This window comes from Diprion similis, chromosome 7, assembly GCF_021155765.1.
Source record: "Diprion similis isolate iyDipSimi1 chromosome 7, iyDipSimi1.1, whole genome shotgun sequence".
NCBI classification, from domain to species: Eukaryota; Metazoa; Arthropoda; class Insecta; order Hymenoptera; family Diprionidae; genus Diprion; species Diprion similis.
In genome coordinates this window covers 1,444,202-1,470,087 of record NC_060111.1, presented here as the reverse complement: position 1 = coordinate 1,470,087, position 25,886 = coordinate 1,444,202, and the positions used below count along the sequence as shown (strand labels likewise).

Genomic DNA, 25,886 nt, shown 5'->3' with positions numbered 1-25,886 from the left:
TTAGCGTTCGCTATACCGATCGGTATAATAATTTCTCGTCCATGAAATGAAACCGACGACGCGACGTTCCGAAAATCCGATACTCGAACTTTTTTCGAATGAAAATTAAACATAAAAAAAAAAAAGAAAAACACATACACGAAGGATCCAATTTGGGTTGAAATTTATCGCCAAACGATGCAGGCGATCCGATAATTGGCGGCGCCTGCAGGTTTTTTTCCGCGACTCATCCCTCGGTGTCTTGTTTTTCACCCCTCTGACCTTCCAGGATTTTTTTTCCTCCCATCATTTTCTCCCCCCGATTCATCCGTCAGCGTTTTCTACCCGTCTTCCTGTCAGCTTGGACTTTTATCGCACGCGGTCCGACGATCAGAAATACCCGACGTTAGGTCAGGTCTTCTTGTAATGATTTAGCGTCTTCGGAATACAACCGCTTCTATCCGTCTCATCGCGGCTTTGAAACGGGTTGACGAATCGATTTACGACAGGGGAAAAAAAAGCTCGTCGACGAGCCGAGGACTCTTTCCTGTCCGCATAACGCTATCCCTTATTTTACGGGTGTGAAAGTCCTCGCGGCGACAGTTTACCAATAGTTTCCACCCCCCCACCCCCGCCTATTCTTCTCCACTTTTTATTATTCTCTGCATTTTTTACGCTTCTTATCATCTTCCACCCTAACAGATACTTTTTCCCTTGTACAGTCCCTATTTTGCTTTTTTTTTTTTTTTATGTAGATTTTTTCATCTTTTGTGAAACGCAGATTGAGTTTTTGCATATTTCGTCACCTATGTTCCTGCAGTGAAACTGCGAAAAGCCGTAGAATTGGGATAAAAGCGTCTGCAGATAATTTGCAAAAATGGGTAACACTCGACAATTGTGGAAATTTTTTGCCATTTACGTAATAATTTGGAGGGATGTTACGGCTGTGGGATAAAATATTTAAACCCCTTTAGTTGATAGCTGTAATTGTTTAGACACGTAACGTGAAATTGTTTTAGCTAATTTTGAAAATCGTTTGAATACGTTTGTCATCGGTTGCGCACTTTATCGGTGGGTATTTTCTTAGAACTGTGAAACCACTCAGACCAATTGCCTCACCTCGGGGTTTAAACTTGACGTAGACGTATTGTGGAACTGTCGGGTATTGAGCAGAGACGGGATAAAGAAAGAGAACTTTAGACACCCGTTTTCAATTTACTTCTTCTATTATCGCACCCGTCTCTCCGAAGGCTGATAATTGCCAATAGAAAACGATTTAGATGCCTTGGCAGAGGTGGAAATGGAACTTTCCTCTCTTGGGGGAAATGCGAAAGCGAATTCGTCAACGTCTCCGCGATTTTTCCATGGCGTGAGAAAGAAAATTGCAGGCCGAACAACGCCGAGGTGAAACTTCGTCAAAATACCTAAGTTCGGAAGGGTGAGAATTAGGTTAGGTGCTTATAAAGTCGCGTTGCACACCTCGAAAACGCGGCGAGCCAATACTCCTACACCACTCAAGTGATTAGGATGAAACTTGGGCAATTGATGCCTTAATTTGGCAAAAAGTGGAACGAAGTTTTACTTTTTGAAAATTTTCAAAAAAAATTTACAGATCGGTTATCACTCAGCGAAATTGAGAAAATTTTCACAGTTGCGCCAACAGGATTAAACTATCCGGTATGATGCCACTCGGCGTTGATGAAACACACACTTTGAGCCCAGTCTCACAAGATTTGATGGTAAAATGACGAAATGGCAGCTGATCTGGTTTTACGATTACAAAGAACACCGTCATCTCATTTTGGCGACATTTTTTACCGACATTACACGCATGCTGTTTATGGGGGTGTAACGTCGGTAAAAAATGTCGCCAAAATGAGATGACGGTGTTCTTTGTAATCGTAAAACCAGATCAGCGGCCATTTCGTCATTTTACCATCAAATCTTATGAGACTGGGCTCAACGTGTGTGTTTCATCAACGCCGAGTGGCATCATCCCGGATAGATTGATCCTTTTGGTGCATCTGTGAAAATTTTCCCAATTTCGTTGAGTGATAACCGATCTGTAAAATTTTTTTCGTTCCACTTTTTGCCAAATTAAGGCATCAATTGCCCAAGTTTCATCCTGATCGCTTGAGTGGTATCAGAGTTTTGGCTCACCGCGTTTTCGAGGTGTAAAACGTGACTTTACAATAACCTTAACACGAACGCGAGGAAGAATAAACGGTATAAGCGATCGAAGAAACGCATTTTCAGGACTTGTTCACTTCGTGCACGAACTGCAATCGCTGTTGCAGATGAAAATTGAGGCCGAGGAGCGAGTTGACACGTCTTGTGAATGTGCCACCTCACGTTTTCGTATGCTAATGCCGTATATCCACAGCCATTTTACAAGGGTAGAAAAAGGTCGTGGACTTGAAGAGGCTGGTTCGTCAGAAATCGATGATTCTCATTTGTTTCATGATTAATACGAGTTATTCGCACATCGAGCATTAATTAAATTATTATATCCCCAAGCTGCCAAGTTCTTCTCAAACATTTATTCAAAATATTTTTTAATTTCAGGTAAAAACGTTCATTCGTCTTTGACTAATTATATCAAATAGGTACATACTTAGTAAGTAAGACAACCATAATAATCGATACTGTAACCACATAAATTGTTATTGCAAGGCGTCGTTCATGGGATTGAAAAAAAAACAAAAACAGCTTACGAGGAAAACTAATTGAGTCTGTCGATTAACTCGGTCTAAAAATTAATCGATTATACTCGATAAATCGGGAAAAAATTATCGGTTTAATCGAAAATACATTTTTTTCGCCATTCTTGTAGCAACTGACCCCTGCAGGCTTCTAACGATCAGTGATTCCTTTTCTCAGGTTCCGGTTCTGGCTCAGGGAGCAGCGGGTGCGCTTCCAGCACCCTCGGAACACTGCCTCTGAACCGGTGCTACTCGTCGCTTCCTCGCGGAGCGCCGACGGTTTACGGAAGTCTGACGAGGCCCGCCACCCTTCCTCGACTTCCGCTGGGCTTGGGGCCTGTCCCTATGCCCAATGATAGGGAAAACGGTAGCAAACGCAACAGCGATAGTGTTCTCTGCCATCGACTACCCCTTCTTCATCCTCTGCCGACCTGCGATCTTCCGAGTCATCAAGGCACCGGTTTCCACGAGATATTCAGCGCCATAAGGTGAGCATTCAGGTGTTTTTTTTTTTAGGTTTTTCGGGTGGAGTTCAAAGTATAGAGAAATCAAAACACAGACGGGCCACAATATCGGATTTTTTAAGAAGCGGAAAATTTAATTTATTGAATTTGAAGAATAAGGGCCAGAATACAAAGTTTAGAAATTGCAAATCGTTAGAATTCCGATTTTCACTATCATTCTTCGTCTCCTTTTAGACCATCGATTTATTTTTTATCAACTTAACAAAGGGTTGTAAAATTCACATCGATTAGAGAATTTTTTAAAAGAGTTGAAGAATCGATCGTGAAATATTTCTGCACGCATTTTTCTTGGTGGAAAATTTTACTTCTTTCACTTTAATAAATTCATGGATACCATTCGTGCTCCCCTTATATATGGCGGTTCTATGGAACGTTGGATCTCTTGAAGACTTCCTCTCAGGCGGTATAATAAACCTGCAGGAAGCGTCTCTGGGGCAAACATTCTTAACCCAATTCCTAACGAACGATTGTAGAAAACTCACCCCTGATAAAACGTGCCGCCGATATTCAGCCGGTGATCAGAAAGTAAGAGAAAAAAGGGACGAAAAATAAGTCGAATATTTCCGCCCCGTTGCGTCTCCTGAAAAATGTGACGGAATTTTAATTAACTAATTATTACATGTGTGATGAAATTTATATTATTCGTATACGAACAGCACAATCATTATCGTGTATAATTCTCACCCCTTGCAAGCTCTAGCTTATTAAAATCGATGAAGTATTAATTAAATATTTTACAAACAGATCAACGAACTTTTACAGTTTTACATAATAATACGGTTCGAAAATTTCAACCTGTTATAAATCAGTAAAGCATTGTTGATAAATTCACGGGGGATTGGATTTTAATTTCCGCCCTTATTTGCTCTGCATTTGTAAAAAGAAGGTGGTGAAGAGGAGGAAGAAAATTGTAGATAAAGTCAAGAAAGATAATCGAGTATTCATTAAGGGCAGAAGGTTATCATAACAATAATAATAATAATGACTTTTTCTTACGGGGTAAAAATTTGCATTAGTCGACGCTGTGATAATTGAATTAATAATCTTGAAAAAAGCGTCGTTGGACTTCCTGCGTAATTTCCTCTTATTTCCATGTTCGTGTAAATTATATTGTAGTAAATCGATTATCTCCCTAAATCGATGGGGGGACCACCCTTTCTCTCGCGTTTTCACCCTCCGCAGTCAGTCTCCTTCTCTCCTTTGCCAAGTTCCCAGGCCGAACTCCTTGAAAGCATTCAGTGAATTGAGTGCCTAACTACCAAACGCCCGTCGAGCATCCATTAGCCAACGCTTCGTCATTTCCTACCCCTTAACGCTTTCTCGAGGCGTTTGCGGTTGTGCAAGTTTCAACAGGCAGGGGTGAGTTTTTAAAAACGTTCGATTTTCCTTGAACATCTCATTTACTCCAACCGCACTTTCAAGCTTCGTGATAAAGTCCGGAGCGATTCCTTCCAACGATTTGGCAAGTCTGTAATAGTAAAGGAAGAAAAAAATGGTAGAAAAAATTTAACAGAGTGGAAAATAACAATTGGAACAGAATTACAAGGGTGTAATAATCGAAGAATTTCACCACCGGTGATTGGATGTAAGGAAAGAGGGAAAGTCGAAGGGGGGAGTGAATGGAAAATCGTGGAAACAAAGAAGCAAGGAAAGCCTGCAAAATTGTGGTCCTTGAAATCCACCCCCTGTTTCCCGGGGGCTAACCGCTGTTTTATTGTTCATTCAATTTGATGGGTTTGCGAGCGATGCGTCTGGTTAACTCTGACACTTATAACGCACGTATCACAGCCCTCCGTCCTTTTCCGTGATCGATGGGGCTTCGAAAGCAGCCCCGTGCTGCGGTATCATGTCTGTCAATACGTCATACGTGTGTACGAAATATTGCGAAACGGGGGTGAGGAAAAGTTCTCCTTGAAGAAGCTTTAGAAATGTTTCCTTTCCTTTTATTTTCCACGAGAGAGGGTGAGGGAGTGCCCCGCAATTTTTTATATGATTTTTTTCACTTTGAAAAGCACTAATTTTTTTTTTTCAATTTGTTGGGAAATTTTTTAATTTCCTGATTTCCGCTAATGAAATTCATAATTATAAACAGCCCTTGAAAAGACCCTCGCTGATAAGCTGACGCGGATTATACACGGATGACTCTGCTTTGACAGATCAGCAATGGCGAACGCTTGCACCCTCGATTTCCATTAATTCATACCCGTATTGCGTTATAACAGCAATTGATCGTGTATTTCACGGTTTTGCTGTTCCAAAAGGGGCTTTCGACGAGTTTTTCCATGCGTAGTTGTACCAGATATAAACTGCCTAACGAACAAACATTATTCGAAAAAAGATAAACAACTTGCTGTCGCGTTGTTATTGCATGCGCCACCCGATAAGGCAATATTTTTTTCAAAAAACGTGTAAACTCACCGGGTCAGGATATTAACGGGCTAAAATTATCCACCCCCGCGGGCTGATCGAAATTCGTCGTCGATTGCGCGAAACAACGAGCGTATGAATTATTATACCTCAACATCAAATGACATTCATCCCTTCGAGTGCGATAGCAGCAACAGAGTTTGGTAAATAACGCTTAAAAGCTGGAAGCCCGTTTGAATAGTCGATTTGTAAAAAACGCGTCTTCAACAATATATACAAAAATAAATTTTACTGCAAGCTCGAGTCACATGGTCAAGCTAATTTCCATAACATTTCCACTAATTTTTTTTTTTTGCGTGTGGCTATTAATTACTACCAGGTCCCAAATTACGAGAAATTTTTTTTTTTTCACTCGTTGCTGCTTTTCTTCCACTTTCAGAGAGCCGAACTGCAAACTCCGGTCCTTGAACGTGTCCAAATGTCTTCTGGGAAGTCTCGACGCCGGATGTCTCGCCGAGACCATTAGACTGGCCCGAAATCTCGACGCTCTAAGGGCCGCAGGGGCCTCACGACCCGCCGACATGATGCCCCTGGTTCTGGCCCTGACCGAGGCCCCCTGTCTCCAGCTCCTGGATCTGGCGAGTCCCCGATTAGCCCTCGACGATCATCCATCCCGTCTGCTCTGCCACGCACTCGCTAGAAATTCAACCCTGAAATTACTCAGTCTGGAGGGATGGACGTTCAGAATAGAGGTAAGTCTTTATTTACCCTTTTATTAATTCACCACGCGAAAATTTCTAGATGCAGATTCCTGCACCGACACTGTTACCGACAGTTAGCCGAAACACAAACCCCATTCTAGATTTCTCGAGGATATCTTTTATCAATTAGTCTCGCGTCGAGTGACCGCAATTCCATTGTGGTGTGGGGGTGAGTATGTCGACATTTTGGTGAATCCGATGGAGTTTCAAAATTTATAAAATCCAAGTAGTTATGGGATGAAGATATGAATAGAATTCCGGAAAAAATCTGAAACCATCAGAATTATCAAAAATTTATCAAACCAAAATGCGCATGGATTTCTATAACTATATCATCTTCTTGCTGCGTTTTGAAATTCTACAAAACGTGTAATCTATGTCTTCGCGTCTTTGAAGATTTGGTATTATGACCGAGTTCTGTTATACAATGACGAAATTCGCCAGCATCGCTATGCGGTATGCATGAACAGTAATTAATTATCGATCAACGGAAGGAAGCGATTGTTTCGTATCCTGCTAATTACCCGTCTCATACCGTCTATGGTTACATAATAGGCACACATATACAAGGCAAACAACAATGTACCACTTGTATATATGAATGTGTCCGTGTATGCACATGTACACCAAATTTGCTCGCCTCATCCACTTTAAACCATCGTCGTGCGTAGCCGAGACAGCGGAGACAAACTCCTCAGCACCTCGAAACTTCCTGAAATAATAGCCGGTATTCTGTTATCCAAACCCCCGGCAGCTACGGCTCGACGGTTAAGCTCCTCGCAATAGACGAACCTCGTTAAGGTACCCCGGGTTTACCAGCCCTTGGATTATACGCGGAATTGTTCGTAAGACCGCTAAGGAGAAAAAAAAAAAAGAAGAAGAAATAAAAAGCGAAGAACCGCGTTTGCATCGAACCACGTGATTTTTGTGAATTTTTTAAAACACAGCCAAATTGAACTTTATTTTCACATCGTATTTTCTTTTCGTTTTTCACTGGTAAATTGAAGCGATAAATCGTTGAGTAAATATATAAGTAAATATTCCAATCGCTGAACGAGTATATTATACTTGTATACCTATAATGTGCTGGGTGCGAGTTGGTAACTAGTTTTTTATTTTGTAATAATGTATCCTTTTCCGTGATATTGCGTGCAATAAATTTCACAGCTTGGAGGGGGTGAAGAGGTAGAGAGACGGAGTTTTTGGGGGCTGGTGGCCCTCGAATTTGCATGAGAATACGCGTTACTTAGCGGGCCCGTGGGTATAGAGAGAGAGAGAGCTGTAATATAAAATACTTGTATAATACTTGGAGGGAGAAAATACGGTCAGCACAAGAATAACACAGACACAATAATTCTCGAATGAAATTGTTAGAAATTTTTATACACCTTTGGTATATAAATCGCGACTGCAAGCTGCCGCGCAATTCACGGCGACGGTGGGATTCGAGCATCGAACAAAGGGAGATTTACCTGCACCCTACTCACAATCTGCACCCCTCGATGCTGCCTAGTATAATACCTGCACCGATCCTCGAAACAATAGGCCACCCCCGTAATACCCACCCCCGCATTCCTGGACAGAATGCAGGCAGCCATTTGGCTAGAAATGTTAGCGAACGCCGAGATTTCAAACGCGTCGAAGCTGCATGTAGACGGTAATAAATCGTCTGGTCGACGCTCAATTGCAGCACGTAAAATTATTGCGAGTGGACCATCCCTAATAAATCGATTTTTCTGCGGGTGATTCTGGCTCAATAAATAATAATCACTAAATAATCAATCACTAATTATTTACATTGATCGATAAAATTCAAAGTAGTTGAATACAAGAAGAGGTCTGAATACAGATTCCTACACAAACACAATTACCGACAGTTACCGACAGCTGAAAATACGAGAAGTGTTGTGGATATGGATTCCTAAAACCGGTACAGATACCGACAGTTAGCCAAGACACGAACCCTGTTCTAGAATACTCGGGGATGTAGGATACGCTACACCCTTGAACATAATATTCGAATATCACACCAGCAGCTCGGGCAGAAAAAGACGCGCGTTTCTTTCGCTGGTTTTACTCGAATTCAAAATGTATTGAAAATCCGCGTGGAATATTCTCTTCGCGGGGATTTACGACGGATTCGTGAAAATGATCCGGCCGAATCGATGCGTCTATATCGCCCGAATATGTATTCCTTAAAAACCCGTGTATCCGTATACCCGCAGGGGGATGATTTAGCCGGCAAACACGAGGCAAACGCCGTGGTGTTGATGATGGGTGTCTGAGCAGCAGCATATTGTTTGGTTTCGTGGGTAAAGCTGGTGAGGATCACAGACCTGGAATTGCCTCGAGTATAAGAGGAGCCCAGAATCGGGATCAGGAGTCCGTGTGTTTGTCTAAAAAAGGAAAGAACACACCCCGACGACATATTATTCCTCGCTCGAATATTTTTGCGACGCGACGCTTCGAGCTTATCCGGGTTTCGGACAGCCGCAGCCGCTTTTCTCCTCTCGCGTTTTTTCCCCGCAGACGGAAAAATCTCTGCCCGAATTTTCACCCGACTTTACGAAAGAAAATCCACTCTCAACCCTCCTATCATTAATCATTATATATAGTATATACAAGTAAGCGAGTTTCTCGCGGTTTGAATCGAAGCTACATGTAGAATAAAAATCGAAATGTGTGAAAAAAGAAATTTGAACCACAGAGTTTCAAGCTTCTGACTAAGTTATAATTGCGTCGATTATACGCATTTCAACTTGATCAAACTTATTCGTATACATTATTCGCCAAAAGCTCCCAAAGTTTTTCTTCACCTTTTGTACCCGTCGAAACTTTTTTCATACTACGTAAGAACCTTGTACTTTTTCCTTTTCTCACTTTTTCGTGTATACATACACGGCCATATAATTTCGAGAGGCCCAGCTCTCAGAGACGGGGAGAAGGGATCCCATAACCGTTATGTTTCATCGTCTTAATAGTGAGTTATCTCGAGGAGCAATGCAGAGTCGCGTACCTACCAGGGTTGTGTAGCCCTGTATAATATTTCGCGAGGGAAATTTATACAAGCTTCCAGTATAAGGTATATTATACAGGGATGTGCCCACCAGGGTGGGCCAGCTCTGCAGGAGTTAACGAGGCGTTTAAAATCGCCGACATCGTTATTTAACCGGTATAATGAGAGGGTGTTAACGTTTTTAAGGACGTGAGAATATTATCTCTTATGTATACGAATTTTCATGCAAGCTGCGTAGGCGTGTTGAACATTATTTTTCATCACGAAAATTTACCTTCGTACAATATCGCGACGAAGAGTCATCACCGAAGGGTGCGGATAAATATAATTAATCATTGTTAGTTTTTCGAGAATTATTCGATGAATATATTATACCCGCGATGCGGAGATTGAAAATTCAATTCTATACACCAAATATAGCTACGTTTACGTTATACATGTATATAGCTACGGTATATAATAAGCCAATGTACACCCTGTATACATACGCAGCTGTATACACACCCAACTACTTGCGAAGAGAAACGAGAACAAATTTCACAGCTAGTCCCTGTGCAAACGCCTAACCTTTTCAGCAACTAAATTAACGAATCAATTAATCATGAGTTTTAAATAATTAAAAGCCTATTAAAAATCGCACTATATTCCAACTTTTTTACTTGATTTATTAATCACTGCACGATACTGCTGCAGTATTATCTTTCGGCATAGCTTGCAGGTTTTATCATCCCTGTTAATTCCCCAATTTTTGTGCATTGAGCATATTCTTAAACTACAAGAATCTGTTTAAAAAACTTACAGATCAATGCTTGTGGCAAATTAAAATGATCGCCAAATTCGTTAAATGAAATCGAAGGGATTTACTGGATTTTTAAGAAAATTTCAAACAATTCGAAATGAATAATTGATGCATCCGAGCATTTAAAAAAATTCCAGTAAATATAATTGCTTCTGTTTTTCCTCACGGTTTGAACAATTCGATAAATACAAAATTCAGGAATCAATCTCGTGATAAAAATCCGTCATTCATACTCTTGGTATTAATTTTTCCCCAGGAATCCGACAGCCTGACGGTATTTTCCGAGCTTCTACGATGCACAAGCGTCCGGGAACTGAGCTTATGCAACGCCCGACTTCACCTGGCAGTTCACGAAGGACCTCTCTCCAGGTTGGGGCGTCGGGACGACGCAGGAGCGGAACTTTTAAGGGCTGCAGAACCGCCTGCGTGTCCGGCGATAGTTTTCCTGAGACTGGCAGGCTTCCAGGTGAGTTTTGGGCCCGATCAGTCCGCCAAGACGTCCTTCCATCCTCCACCTTCAACCCCCGTTTAACACCCTCAAATTTCCCAGGTGACAGTGAACGACCGGCTCGCCTTGCGAGGGCCGCTGCTGCTGCCGTTCCTGGGCGGTTTCACCGCGCTTAGCGAGCTTGATTTGTCTCTAGATAAATCGACGATCGGAGGCAGCAGCGGCTCGCTCTTATTCATCGACGACAAGATCCTGACGAGCTTTTTCGGCTGTTTGTCTTCTAACTTCCGGAGCCTCCAGTCCCTCAGGATGAACTTCTGGCGAGTTACGCTTGAGGATTGCGACCGGACGATGCGACACATATCGAAGTACCTGAAGCTCTGCGGGCTGAGCTTCCTCAAGATGAACGGTCTCATCGTCACCGACAGCGTCAAGAAGGTCCAGGTGGAACACAGCTTCCTCGGCACCGTCGTCGGCAGCCTCCAAGCCCTTACCTGGCTCTGCATCGACGGCATCGAGCTTTCCGAGGCGCAGGCCGCCGTCCTGGGAAAAACCCTCAGGGATCGTTTCCCCGGTTCTTCACTCGAGATCAGCGCCAAGGACGTAAACGTCAAGGCCGTTAAAGCGCTCGTCGCTGCCGTCGAAGACGCCGGAAGAGCTGAAGTCCTTTACACCGGAGGTGCCCATTGCAGACTGCGGATATCGAAGGTCCAGAAGAACGGAAAGCACAAAAAGAAGTGAGATGGTCGGCTGCGGTTCGGATAATTCAAATTCGACACTCCGGTTTCTCACCTTCGGCAAATCCACCGACCATCCCGGATGGATTTTTGCACACCGAAAAATTATTGCAAACCTCCGACTAATCGACGGACCGTAAAATATCGATGTGCGGTTCTCCAAGGGTTGAGGGGACGCAATTTCTGCTTATATTTCGAAACGGGAATAATAAAAGAGGGGGGAGGAGACTTTGATTCACGCTCGGAAGTTTATATCCTTTATCCGATCGTAATATATTATATATTATACGCGGTGTCGTATATTTATATATACATATATATACAGCATACATATGTTTATACATATATGTATGATCCTGAGGTTTTTGTTAGAACGGATATAGATCGATGTGGCTTTTGACCCCGTTCTCTGGGTAAAATATCTACGAACTTTCGGATCAGCGAGAAAAATGTTGAGAAATATATTTTTCTTTACCTTTTTCTGCTTCTTATTCTTATTCTTATTTTTCTCAAGATGTCACGCGCTATTCTTATTTTATTATACGATGCTCGCGATCGATTTCGCATACGTAATTTTATTTCTGTTTTATTATGTATATATATATATACATACACGTAGTAAGGGATGGAAGCCATTTTTCTCCATCCTTTTTTCTTTATCCACTAACGTGACGTCTATACATTATATATATATATTAATCGTACATCATTTCGAGCGTTGCGTCGAATTTTCCAAAGTTGAATACAAGTTTTTCTACAATTTTTAAATTTTAGTAATTTTTAAAGAAATTGGTATATTGTTAAACGAGTCGAATGAATTTTATTTTATTTTATTTTTTTTCAATTTTCAACACCCAATTAATATTCCAATTACTGTTGTATTTATACCTACGTAGAGACGGTTTTATTCTCGAATCGTCGAATTTGTAATTTAAGTTTTATCTATAACCGTGCCAAAATAAAATAAAAATATAGATATAAAATTTAGTACCAAATAGAGGCTACAACATAATTCATTAATCTAGAGGATGATCGTGTTTCAGAATCGAGTTTCGGGGATACATTAATTGTTATGAAAATATATTCGTCGCAGGCTTAATTAGGCTGTTTATTACTTTTCGTTATTCGCCGAGTAATTAATGAATTGAAAAATGCTGCAAGATCATTGTTTCTATTTGTTAATCGAGAGCCGTTTGATTTTTTCTACAATTATGAAGATTATTATTGTCCCAAAAACTTTTCTTAGATACCTACCTTCCTAATCTCTTATCTATCGTACAAAATGTCGTATATATCTTATTTAATCGGGTCAACGCAAAATAGAGGTTTGTAATCGATTTGTAATAAACAATATAAATACGTACAAGATTCGAAGTGTAATCGTTACAACTTTATCTTCGTTTGCCGAAGGGATTGCATAATATATATATATATTATATATACATACACATAAGATTATTTATACATCTATCTATCTCAGTCTACTTTATATATCACAGATAGAAAAAGTAATTGTAAAAAGTTTATGCAGCAATTAATTTCGTCATCCGTGTATATATAATAATATACGTAGTTTAACGTATTATATACGGTATATGTTAGACGTTGAACGAAAATTTGCAAAAAAAAAAACTAGTTTTTATTCATCATTTCCGAAAAACAGGCTGTCCGTGTTATAATATGATAAAAGTATGAATTTGCCGATAAAGCATTTGTTGATTTCATGATAATATATGTACTTTTTAATCACATTTTTCGGAATATATTTGATAGATATTAGATCAGCTGAGCTCGGTATGATAGTAATTGAGTATATATGTATTATATAACTCAAGATATATCATATATTTATATATATACATATATGATATATTTATGAGTGTGGGTGTACATGAGATTGGGTTACATATTATATATTATATATAAGTATGCATGCGATATCGCTGATCAAATTGTTGGAAATTTAGAAATTTTATGAAATATGATACGTAATACAGATTATTATTATTATTATTATTATTATAAGTATGTAATACGTACATATTCACACATGAAAATTATCTTCAAAGAAAAAAGCTATTGTATAAATTTATAAACTGATCTTTCCCATACAATATAGCGTATAAATTATAATCACACAATGATACGATTATTATTATTATTATTATTATTATTATTATTAGAAACAAAATTATATATAATTATTATTATTACTATCATGCAAAACATGACAAACGAACCGATAACCGAGTGATTTGCAAAATCGACTGCCAAACGATATTGTATAATTGTATCATAGAATATAGAATTTGAGATTCTTTATTGATATATGTATATTATATGTTATTATTATTATTATTATTATTATTATTATTATTATAACAGTATCATTGCATTAATCAAAGGCATAATACGATAAATTTTTCGGGTGGCACTAAATTTCACACAATAATGATTAATTATATATAATAATTTTAAGATGTATCGTAATAGTCGATTATTATAAAAGCTTTGCGACAGAGACGAGATAATTAATCGATCATTTAAAACAGCGCGATATAATAATAATAATAATAATGATAATAATTGATTTGCAAAATTACTTATATACGCGTGACAATTTGTATTTTTTTGTGAAGATTTTTTTCTAACTTTTATATTATAGTTTCGCGTAGGTATTATTATAGATATATTATATATGTGTAAATAAAATGGAAAAAGTAAAATAACGAAAAATCAATTTAACAATAATGAAGAAGATTGGAGTAGAGAATTGAAATAAATTTGTAAACAGACGAATCACCGTCTGCAAATATGCAGCCTATATTTCTGCTTTGTATAATCTGTGGAAATACTAAATTGTGGTTTCCGCATGAATTTTACACAATTGAATCATGATACATGGGTATTAAAGTTTCTGATTTGGAGAAAAACGAAATTATGAAATGAGAGATGAAAGAGAGTATAAAATATACAAATTATCCTGCGAACCGCGGAACGAAAATCGTTCTTTTCCCACTACGCGATTTTACCGTAGCTTGAAAACGATTTTACTATGAAAAATATTTATGTATTTATATATGTATACACATATCCTCTAAATAAATGTAATACGTGTTTGAAAAATCCATTAATTATTATTATACGTACTTTTTTTAAACCACTGATCGGATGTATTTTTATTTTTTTTTTTAACTTGACTTGACTTGACTTGACAAATTTTTCAATGGGAATGGGACGAAATAAGTAAAATCCATATTTAAAAATTCCATATTAAGTGTTTTCATTATCGTTCGTTTATTTATTTATTTATTTTTATTTTTTTTTCTTCTAATTCTATTATATCTCGATCACTATTATTTACATCACTTTCGTCGGGTATATAAATTACATATATCATAATCATATCATTATCATTTCGTACATACAAATATTACAGTAACCTGTTTACTAATCAATGATGATATAATGACAATGACAATAATGATTATAATTCAAACGGAACATTTCAGTGAAAAATTAAATCCAGGAAATACCAATTATGAGTTGAATTTATTCCCAGGTACGAACTGAAGAACCGCGTTGTTTCATTTACTAATTCGCAGTAATATTACTTTCCCTATTTTCCTCGAATTAAAACGATAAGAGAATCATGGTTGTACCCGATTTGCTTCTCTATTTTACAACGTATAACTAACTCAACGAGCTGTTCGGTTAACAATTTATATTACACCATTTTTATAATAATATTACCATATTGCATTACAGAGGCCAATTGCGTATAATAAATATATATAATTTATAGATAGAATATGCATTTACAATATATTTACGTTCGTCTACACAGAGTCAAATTTTTCATATCTATTTATTTTTCTTCTATTCGCACTATTTCAATCATAACTGTATAAATTTTATCGTGATTAATGCATTATGCAATGGAATGTTCTGATTTTCTTTATTTATCAGTAATATTGAACCAAAATTATCTATTACTTGCTGACAAAAAATTATCGGCGATATATGTATATATAACTATTAGTTTTTAAGTAGATTATATATTTATTGTATATTACATGCACCGATTCGTTCATTACAATTTACATTATTTATTTCACTTGAAATTACAAATTCAATATCATTATTCCTGTAGAAATTTTTAGAATATTACGTCAAGATAATAGCACAATTCAAATTATCCTAAATTTTGGTCCTAAGCGTGATAAATGCGGATTGAAATTAAAAAAAAAAAAATAATAATAATAATAATAATAATAATAATAATTAGGCAAGGGAGTAACGAAAAACAGCTTGTATATTATTAACTTGATAAATTTTTAATGAGGCGTTTGTTTTTAACTGTAAATTTAATTTTGACCGGCCTTTTGTGATACTCCCTAACTACGTTGAAGAAAAATGAAACAAAATATTTTTCAATATTAATTGTGTACTATTTAACCACATGTGCTAAGTTCAACGATAAATAATAATAACAATTAAATTACCTATTATATACTGTTATACATATACACAATCATATTGAGAACAACCTTTTTTTCTTTCATTTTTAATATATCAAATACAGTATTAGGTGTTAGGCCATCGAACGAAAAAAAGATTCCAGTATTACAACCGTGATGCGTTTCAAGTAAAATTCTTTGCCTATTAAGTGTACACAGTATATATAATATACACGTGATTGTATACATATATATATATATACATATATATATGTTTATATATTCTTAGAAAAGTAAAAATATTCAACGACAATATTATATATTGATTTTGCGATATTCGCGCCCCGATGCGAAGACCGACGACAGGGTTAAATAATATTACAGTAAATTATACATGGTCTAATTTCGCTACAATTTTTAATGTCGATCGTCTCCCCGCAGGACTTGGTAATAACGTTTTAAATCATACGGTAAGATCTAAGAATTATAATTATCTATGCTGACTTAAGTTCACTGCAAATTTGAACTGGAAATGGAATAGATTGATCCTGAAGTAATTTGTGACAAGGAAAATTGTGATGAAGGAAAAAAAAAAAACACATGAGTTTGTCCATCAATTCCTTCATGCAAAAGCAAGGAATTTCTATTCATCGAGGTACGTACGAGAAAAAGCAAAAAAAAACAACAAACTCTTCATCAACTTTCTGTTCTTTGATTGCTAAACGACTTGCAATCCGAGTTCGTAACCGCGTCTTTTTACTGCGTTAGAACCGCAAAAATTGAACGCAGTAAACAGGCTTTTAGCTAGGGCAACGTTTCTCGCCTTTTTGCTACAGGTGGCACAGACGAAAAGGGCATCCTCGTACCTCCAATTACAATTATTTGTGAAAAGTCCATCATCATCAACGTTGTCATTTCCTACCCCAATTTTACCATCGATCGTCGATCACATGGGCGTATAGTCGAGCTGAATGGTGAGCTGCTTGACGCCTGCAGCCTGGAATATCATCTGAGTATGCGCGACGACGTATTTTGGGTCAACGGTTCTTGCGACCTCCAGTTTCAAACATCCGACGTAAATGTCTGAGCACAGTGTCCAGAAGTGAGGTTCCTGAACGCTGTAGACCCCGGCTAACTGCGTGATCTTGTTATAGCATTGGGGAAGAACGTGATCAAGAGCTGCCGGCTGTCTCTGCATCAGAATAGTGACGGATTCGGATATCAGCGACAAAACGCTGAGCGCTATGAGGACCGCAATGAACATCGAGCAGATCGGATCGGCTATCATCCAGCCGAACATCTGCATCAGCACAGCCGATATTATTACCCCGACGGAGCCTAGCGTGTCGGCCAGAATATGGAGGAACACTCCCTTCATTATCTGGGAATTACCGCCGCCCAGGTTTCCGTCTATCTCTATGTCGTGGTGGTCATGGCCATGGCTGTGACCGTGGTTGTGCGAGTGCCCGTGGCTGTCCCCGTGGGAATGTCCGTGGCTTCCGCCGTGGCTGTGGCCGTGGCCGTGTTGGAAGGCGTAAACGCCGACGAGGTTGACGAGCAGTCCGAGGACGGAGACGACGAAGAGACGTTCGTGCTTCACTTCTGGGGGCTCAATGGCGCGTTCCACTGCCTCTGACATTATGAAGAAGGCGATGAAGAGGAGGAAGAGACCGTTTACAAAGCCTGCGAGGACCTCGGCCCTCACATAGCCGTATGAGAAGCGATCGTTGGCGCGCCACTTGGTTATAACTGACGCCGCAAGCCCTGCTACTAGCCCTGTGCAGTCGAAGAACATGTGAAAACTGTCCGATATCAGACCCAGACTGTTGGTCCATATTCCATACGTTAGTTCGACAAAGGCGAACGAGAGGTTCAGTATCAGGAAGAGAAACAAGTTCCGGGAGTTCTTGTCGGAGAATATCAGACGCTTCCAACTCAGGACCTTCTCCTTGATTCGACTACCTAACCCTCGAGAATCCTTGTGCGAGAGGGGAAGCATCCTTGACGATTGTACAAACGACCTGAAAGAGAGAAAAATTAGTATCAGGTAAAAGAGGAATTTTGCTAGTTTTTATTCTGTTATTGATATTCTATCAAAAATTTAGATTCACAATGTTAAACATGTAATGCATTTATCAAATATGAATAAATTTACTTATAGTAACTGTCTGAAAGGACGATAATATGTTCTCGGCTAGCTGATCAATTGACTTGATCCCTTTAGGTCTCAATTCTATTAAATATAAACCTCAGCTGGAAGCGGCAAGAAGAAAACTTTCCAAATTCGATATGTTAATAATATTATACAAACTATGATCAACATGTGATTCCGCTGCAAAATTGATTGTGTTCACAAAAAATACAGTTAATTTTATTTGATGATATTAGCCTATCTTAGGGACAACATTATACAGGATTACACACAATACTAACAAGTATGATCATTTAAATGAAAAATACTAATCGAATGTGCCTGCCAAGTACATAAATCTTGGAATGATCTAACTTAAAGATCGTGGCACTTGGGGTTCTTGCCTGACGTAACGACAGAAACTGGCAATACTTAAGTTGTTCTTGTATTTTTATCGTGATGTGGTTTTTGTACTTTGCGGCTTTGTGTTACATCTCTGATGTTTTTGCTTAAATAGGTATTCTACCTTATGGCAGATGTACAGCTGGCCGTTGGACAGTCTCAAATTCGAACACAAATATGTTTGATGCAGTTTTACGTGCGTGCAATAAAACCGAGCTATCGACGTTGGGATGACGGAAATCGTCGATGCTCCCTCTTTTCTATCAGATATTTGCTGAAATAGGCGAGCGACACGTCGTCCACGTAAACAGAAGGTTAAGAACCGGGAGACGATGCGCGGTGTTTCGTCCAATTATGATCGTACTTGCCAGGCTGACAGATGTGGTGAAACGGCTGAGTCGTCGGTTGCGAGAAAGATTTGTTTACTTCAGGCGTGCGGAGTCGCAAGACATCTTCGGGGCATCAGAATATCAGGAATCCCGGCGGCGGCAGGTCCACCGAGTGCGCCATGTTCGCTTATTCGACTCGACACGCTTCTTCGAAAGCCCGCTGACTCGATCGCTGGCACTCCTGCCGCTCTTGCTGTCACTCATTGCGTGACTCGATGAGGAAATTCGAGTTACTCCGTCTCTCTCGCTCTGCGCTGTGATTGGCTGAGTCTTCTCATTCTGCGCTGTGATTGGCTGAGTCATCTTGTTCTGCGCCATGATTGGCTCAGCGACCATTAAGCTCAGCCAATCACAGCGCAGAGTGAGAGAGACAGAGTATACTAGGATTGCTTGTAGTAGTATCGTGGTAGGTATGAAACTCGATGTGTCAATCTGACAACTCAGCTGCTTGCGACACGCGATAATCCAGCGCAGTGCGATACTATCGAACTTATTTCAAAAGGGAATTTAAGTGACTGATTGAAAGCTGTCGTAATATGAGGGTAAATCGGGAATATGAAACAAAAGCCTTGCGTTCTTCTTCGTTCCTCGTTTCAATTATCCGTCTTATAAATTCGGCGTATTTATACATCGTTATCATGGAAAATCAAACGACTACAAAAGCCGGAAATCGATGAGCGAGAATCCAGATGTCGCAGCGGTCGCGGATTTCCAGAATGGACGAAGTTGAGTTTCCCTTTTCTTTCCGAGTCGTCAGCCATCATGGTGAGTGAGAATTTCGCACGCTGATCCGCGCTATTTTACTAGTTTAGTGCCTTGAGGGGCTCCGATTATTCCCCATTTTAACCTCTCTAATTTAGTCCCGCTTTATTTGGTCCGCCGGACTCGAAAAACTCGCGAAAATATTTGCTAATCGATCACAAACTTAGAGGCTCGTTATCGCGGCCACATGGTGTACACAACAAACCTGTACGCTTTTTGAATCGTGTTAAAAAACCTCAGTTTTTCGTATCCCGTGGCAAAATCCTATGATCAGATTATTAATAAGCTGTAAAAATCTGATTTAACCACTCTTCAAGCTTCGGCTGGAATTTGACAGAGAACGCGACAACCTAACCTCTCTGAATGCGTTCAGCAACGCGATTTAATCATGATTACTTCACGAATGATGAGACTTTATACTGCTAGACAAACACTGTGGTGGTTGAAACTGATTTAATGAGTCTGACGTAGTGTTGGCAAACTATGGCCTAACGCTGAAGGATTCTGTCGCTCTCCGTCACACTCCGATGGTGGATGTTATTTAATATTATACATTTCACTTTACAGCCGCCTAAGAAGGACACGAAGGGGTCTTCTAAGCAACCCCAGAAGACCCAGAAAAAGAAGGAGGGAGGATCTGGTGGTAAAGCTAAAAAGAAGGTTCGAAATTCTGTTCAATTTTGTCATTCTTTGTTATCACACATGACGCAAGCCGAGAACAAAATTATAGTTTCAAATTCTATGTAGCGCAGACATTTTACACATTTTTCCTACATCTTTTTGGACAATAGGAACTTCAATAACTTCTTGTGTACAATAGTTCTGAAATCGTTCATTGTCAAGAACAATTATCTCAGATGACGATCATACCAATTGCCTGATATTCTATGAAGGCAAAAATACTGATTTAATGAGACTGATGAGAAAAACTTGAATCATACAAAATCTTTAAATCAGCGATGTGTTCTGTTACAATGACATCATTTTTTTTTGTGTTTTTGTAATTGCAGAAGTGGTCCAAGGGAAAAGTTCGCGACAAGTTGAACAACCAGGTCTTGTTCGACAAAGGAACATACGACAAACTGCTGAAAGAAGTGCCTCAGTACAAACTGATCACACCCTCGATCGTCAGTGAAAGATTGAAGATCCGTGGATCTCTGGCCAGGCGAGCGCTTAACGAACTTCAGCAGAAGGGACTGATCAAGCAGGTCGTTCAACACCATGCCCAACTTATTTACACCCGGACCACCAAGGGTGATGACCCAGCTGCATAAGCTGCTGTTTCCACCTTACCATGTATAATTTGGTTTAATAATAAATAAGGAAAAACCCAAATTAATTTGTACTCTGAGTAAATTCCACCTTGAAAATATTTGCGAATTTCAGTGTCACAAAAATAAAAGTATAATATAAATAAACAGATGCGGTATTAATAAACAAGCAGTAACCACGATAGTTATAGTAATTGTGGTATTTTGTAGAGGTAATTATTATTTATAGTCAATTAGAATTATTCCAGTTAGCAATTGCGTGACATCGTGTAAGAGCAGTTTCAAATTTACGCCTGACGCGCCATCTGACGGCAACCTGGCATACAAGGGTGACCGCCGCGAACTCGCCGGCTCCATTCGACTTTCGCAAGCGTGCGGAGACACTCGCAGCCGAGATTTGCACGCCGTGTTATATGAATCTTATCGCTCAGTATATGCCGTTATTTGAGTAAGAAATATTTAACTAAAGTAACGTTAGCTAGCTCACATGCGAAATGTAGGAAAATAAATAAAACACATTATTAATTGATGGCTCCGCAAGATAAATACCATTTGCGTCAAATTATTCGAAAACATAGTATAATAAATTCGAATTTTTTGTCGTGAAATAGTCTTCCAGGGAGTACCGCGTCTAAACAAATAGACTAAATGTTTCACCGATTTCGGCAGTGTGGAAATTAGATGGAAATTAGTATATATTTGAAATAGGTATCAATTGTTAATCTTCAAATTTACGCCTGACGCGCCATCTGACGGCAATTTGGCATACAAGGGTGACTGCCGCGAACTCGTCGGCGTCATTCGACTTTCGCAAGCGTGCGGAGACACTCGCAGCCGAGATTTGCATGCCTCGTTATACGAATCTTATCGCTCAGTATATGCCGTGATTTAAGTAATAAATATTTAACTGAAGTAACGTTAGCTAGCTCACATGCGAAATGTAGGAAAATTCATAAAACACATTATTAACTGATGGCTCCGCAAGATAAATACCATTTGCGTAAAATTATTCGAAAACAAAGTATGATAAATTCGAATTTCTTGTCGTGAAATAGTCTTCCAGGGAGTACCATGTCTAAAAGAATAGACTAAATGTTCTACCGCTTTCGGTGGTGTGGACACTAGTATATATTTGAAATAGGTATCAATTTTTAATCTTCTTCAAAATTGTTGTTCTAAGATGAACTTGTTCGTTGAAAAAAAATAGATATAGGTATCTAAAGGTTTGTGCACAGTTGTGGGAATTTTCTTTTATTGTAGATAGAATTTCACGACCTTACCCAATAACGGTTAAAAATTTTTTGGTGTCAAAGGTCAGTAAACAAACCGTCAACTGCGTGCTGACTTTGCGGCCCTTTGAAGGGGGCTCCTCAGAGATTATTTGTACAGCGAAGCAAAAGAGAAAAATACCATTAGATTGGGATCAACAGCCACCAGTTGTCAACAAAGAAGTCAGCAACAGCAACATTTACTTGTTGACAAAATAACAGACTGAAATAAAATGACAAAGTGAAGTATACCGCTTATTTACTGACCTTCGACACCGGAAAAGCTACAATCATTTCCTTTTATTTTTTCTACGTTGCTAAATGTCAGATTGCGAAACGCTCTGTACGTGAGGACAAGGTTGTCAAACAACAGTTGAATAAGATATGAAGAGTGTTTGACGGTTGACACAGGCAACGGAGAGCGATATTTTCGCGGTCGTAAATTAACCAGTAAATCATATGATCTCGAGTGAAAAAAAAATCTATATCTCATCCAAACCGTATTCCTCTCGTTGAAATTATATCTCTCCAAACCGTACGTAATGAGTAATCCGCGATCGTCAGAGAAAGCTGTTTAATTTTTTCCGCTACGTTACATTTCGGCATTATACGTATATTATTTGTGAAAAACGAAACCCCCAGGTGAGAAATAGACAGATGGGGAGGCCGTGGCACCGGTCAATTGTTTCTTGTTTTATTATGGCCACGGTTGAATGAGAAAAGCATTTTTCTGTGCCAAATTTTCCTCCAGGTACAAGTTGGACTTGATGCCAAATTTCCAGTGATCTCTACACCTGCCTCCAGCACAATCTTCAATGACAGGCCAGGTAGGCCACCCCATTTCCATACTGCAAGTGTTTCGCCTCGGTCTATGACCTGGATTCTAAAATTTGTTCACCAAAAAGAAGGGCACCGAAAAAGAGGTACATTCACTTGGTCTCAAGCGCTTTTCTTTCACTTCAAACGATTGCTTTACGTTATCGTGATAATGAAAAGATCGACAAATGCGAATAGACGGTCCAAAGAGGCTTGATAAAGTACTTTGTCCTCCCAAAGGAGTCAGGGCGCCTCCAATGAAGAGCCTTTGGCATGGCCACGCGACTCAGCCCCCGAAATTCGGAGGTGAACGCGCTTGAACAGCGAGGTTATCTAATCGGGAAAAAAATTGGACAGGTGAATAAACTTCTTTATTTTCAAACATTTTCTGACTATTTTTAACGCAATCTGTTATGAATTAAATATAAGTGTGGATAGAGTCTACGAATCGAGAAAAGACGTCTGAAAGATATCTTCAAAAATGTCCTTAAGGCTTCATAGACGTCAGAAAATGAATGGTCCATAAGACATTCTTTATCCGGCTTTTTTACGACTTCAATTCTTGTTCTGTCTGGATTCCTACATACTCGCATCTCTATTTTGAAACTCGAACTGTTTACTTGATAAATTTGAGTCTCTGAATAAAGATTGATCGAATGATTTACAGGGATCGTACGCTACGGTCCATTTGGCTGATTATGTGGACGGAACGAGTCCAAAGAAGATGCGGCTGGCGTGCAAGATATTCGATAAGGAGAAGGCCCCACGTGATTTCCTGGACAAATTCTTCCCGCGAGAGTTGGAGATCTTGACGAAGATTGAGAACCCGCACATAATCCAGGTGCACAGCATCCTGCAGCGTGGTCCTCGGGTCTTCATCTTTATGAGGTACGCGGACAACGGTGATCTCCTGGACTTCGTGAAAAGGAACGGCGTGGTCCCGGAGCAGCAGTCGAAGCTGTGGTTCCGGCAGATGGCCTCCGGGCTGCACTACCTCCACGGGAAGAACATCGCGCACCGGGACCTCAAGTGCGAGAACATCCTGCTCTCCCGTCGATTCAACGTCAAGCTCGCGGACTTCGGGTTCGCCAGGTTCTGCGCCGACAACGATGGACGTCGGGTACTGAGCCAGACGTACTGCGGATCGGCGGCATACGCGGCACCGGAAGTCGTCTCTGGGACGCCGTACAACCCAAAACTGGCCGATGTCTGGTCCCTCGGAATCATCCTCTTCATAATGCTGAACGCCTCGATGCCGTTCGACGATGCGAACCTCCGGAAGCTCCTCAAGGATCAGATGTCTCGGAACTGGGTCTTCCGTTCCCGCGTTCGCGATACCGTCTCCGCCCTCGCCAAGAGCATCGTCCGGCACATCCTCGAGCCCGACATCACCCTCAGACTCACCCTCGACCGGGTCCTCGGACACGAATGGGTCCGCACGAGGAAAGAAAAGCCCGGATCTCTCGGCGGCAGGCTAGTTCACTCTGCGCCCCCGATCCACCCCCAGGTGATTAGAACAAAACCAGTTAAGCCGAGGTCCTTGAACCGTGATAGCGAGCTTTCACTTCCCGACGTTAATCACGCTGCATCCACTCGCTCGCGTTTCGAGATCGGCCGGAAAATCGGGTCCGCTGTAACGAGTTTTCTCAGATATTGGGGGCGGATTTTTGGCTCCGGAGCTCAGTCTTCGTCCGATTCATCCGCCGGTCGAAAAGACCAACGAAATCTCACTTGCAGCCGGAAGTCGATCGTGGTTATCGCCGGGCCTTCTGATTCTCGTTCGGTTCCGTCGACTGAAAAAGAATGCGGTTTTCATATCGCTGTCGACCGGTCGCAAAATATTCCAAAATTTAGGACGCTGCTATCCGACGAGGTCAAGCCCAAATGCTCACAAAAAATTGACCCGGAATTTGCATACATTCCAGATCTTATCAGCGAATTGGTATTCAGGCGGCATCCGGTGCCTGAGAAACTTCAGTCACTGATCGAAGCGATTCAAAAGGAAACTGAATTAGCTCTAAAACTTGATTTATCCTCGGTACGGTCTCGTAAAAATTCGATTACAACTTGTTCCGTTAATCAGGAAGTCGCCGTTCAGGTTTCTCCGGAGACATTAGAAAGAAATCCGTTGATGGGGTCAGATTTTGACGAGAAATTTTTAACGGCTGAGAAGCATGACGTTCATAGTAAATTATACGGAATCTCGAGTCGTCAGACGTCCGTGATATTTAAGGTGAAGGGATCAGTTTTCAGCCTTCGTCAATCTAAAAACCTTCACGTAACCCGATGATGCGTATGAGATTGAACAGAGATTGTGTGAGGTGAATTTTTCTTCATATACTTTTCTATTTCTTTCCAAATCACACGAGGCTTAGTGGGAAAAGGGCAAAACAAATGTTTCATCAATAAACTATTGTAATATAAAAAACTCAAGCATTTTATTCTTTTTTTACAAACTCTTGGGACGCGGAAAAAGTAGATTACGATATCGTGTACACGATAACGACAATATTTTTGCCCAAAGGTCAGCGGAGGAGGCGTGAACATGGGTGGATCGGGATTAGCTGCAACCGGAAGTCCTCCAGCGGTGGCTAGAACGGGGATAACAGCTTTCAAGAACCAGGAAAACGCTGTACAAAATATTGGTGCTAAGTCTATGGATGCGACAGCCAAAGATTCAACTGGACAGCCACCAATTGTGGTTGAATAAACAACAAGTGTTAATTACTATTAAACTTGGAAAAAAAAACGTTTTTATTAACGCACAATGATTTTAGCAGGTAAAAATTGGAACTAACTGACTCCATGCATACTTCGATAATGTTATATTCTTGTACAATTTTTAGATCAATTTATTATATGCCAAATATACTTGTTGAGAACTGTCTGCAACTATTTATTTAAATCTGTATTACGTTTACAAGCAACATCATAGAGCTATATAATAGAAGAACAATGATAACGGTTTCGTTTCGATATAGCAAAATTGAAGCAAATCGTTATGAGCGTGGTCCCAGTTTATTAGGTTCCATTCATTTTGGATTTTGGATGAGA

At 39.8% G+C, this 25,886-nt stretch overlaps 4 protein-coding genes and 1 non-coding gene across 6 annotated transcripts in view; 4 read left to right on the top strand and 1 right to left on the bottom strand.

The window, feature by feature from the left end:
- The window catches only part of LOC124408163, a 64,895-nt gene extending 53,518 nt beyond the window's left edge, over nt 1-11,377 (top strand). Inside the window, exons 7-10 of the mRNA XM_046884903.1 lie at nt 2,860-3,169; nt 6,012-6,324; nt 10,405-10,614; nt 10,699-11,377. Of these exons, the coding sequence (XP_046740859.1) occupies nt 2,860-3,169; nt 6,012-6,324; nt 10,405-10,614; nt 10,699-11,337 (1,472 nt within the window). The 3' untranslated portion in view covers nt 11,338-11,377. The remainder of the gene's footprint in view (nt 1-2,859; nt 3,170-6,011; nt 6,325-10,404; nt 10,615-10,698) is intronic.
- A 4,680-nt stretch (nt 11,378-16,057) lies between these two features.
- Nucleotides 16,058-18,905, bottom strand: LOC124407849 (zinc transporter 7). 2 transcript variants are annotated; one of them, XM_046884382.1, is made up of 2 exons: nt 18,691-18,905; nt 16,058-17,814 (listed from the first exon to the last, which is right to left on the bottom strand). In XM_046884382.1, exon 2 carries the CDS (start codon nt 17,790-17,792, stop codon nt 16,740-16,742), a length of 1,053 nt encoding a protein of 350 aa, XP_046740338.1. In that variant the 5' UTR covers nt 17,793-17,814; nt 18,691-18,905; the 3' UTR covers nt 16,058-16,739. The 2 variants fall into 2 exon arrangements, with proteins under 2 accessions (XP_046740338.1, XP_046740337.1); XM_046884381.1 differs by having other exon boundaries at nt 18,695-18,905.
- A 434-nt stretch (nt 18,906-19,339) lies between these two features.
- LOC124407850 (40S ribosomal protein S25) lies at nt 19,340-20,816 on the top strand. Its single transcript, XM_046884383.1, has 3 exons — nt 19,340-19,480; nt 20,045-20,137; nt 20,488-20,816. The coding sequence occupies exons 1-3, from the start codon at nt 19,478-19,480 to the stop codon at nt 20,749-20,751; spliced, it is 360 nt and encodes a 119-aa protein (XP_046740339.1). The 5' UTR covers nt 19,340-19,477; the 3' UTR covers nt 20,752-20,816.
- On the top strand, nt 20,330-20,400 carry LOC124408392. The gene has a single exon (XR_006929420.1). It is a non-coding gene; the product is annotated as a small nucleolar RNA SNORD57 (small nucleolar RNA).
- Nucleotides 20,817-23,105: 2,289 nt separating the features above from the next.
- On the top strand, nt 23,106-25,542 carry LOC124408276 (testis-specific serine/threonine-protein kinase 2). Its single transcript, XM_046885114.1, has 3 exons — nt 23,106-23,189; nt 23,500-24,339; nt 25,357-25,542. The coding sequence occupies exons 1-3, from the start codon at nt 23,106-23,108 to the stop codon at nt 25,540-25,542; spliced, it is 1,110 nt and encodes a 369-aa protein (XP_046741070.1).
- The last annotated feature ends 344 nt before the right edge of the window (nt 25,543-25,886 follow it).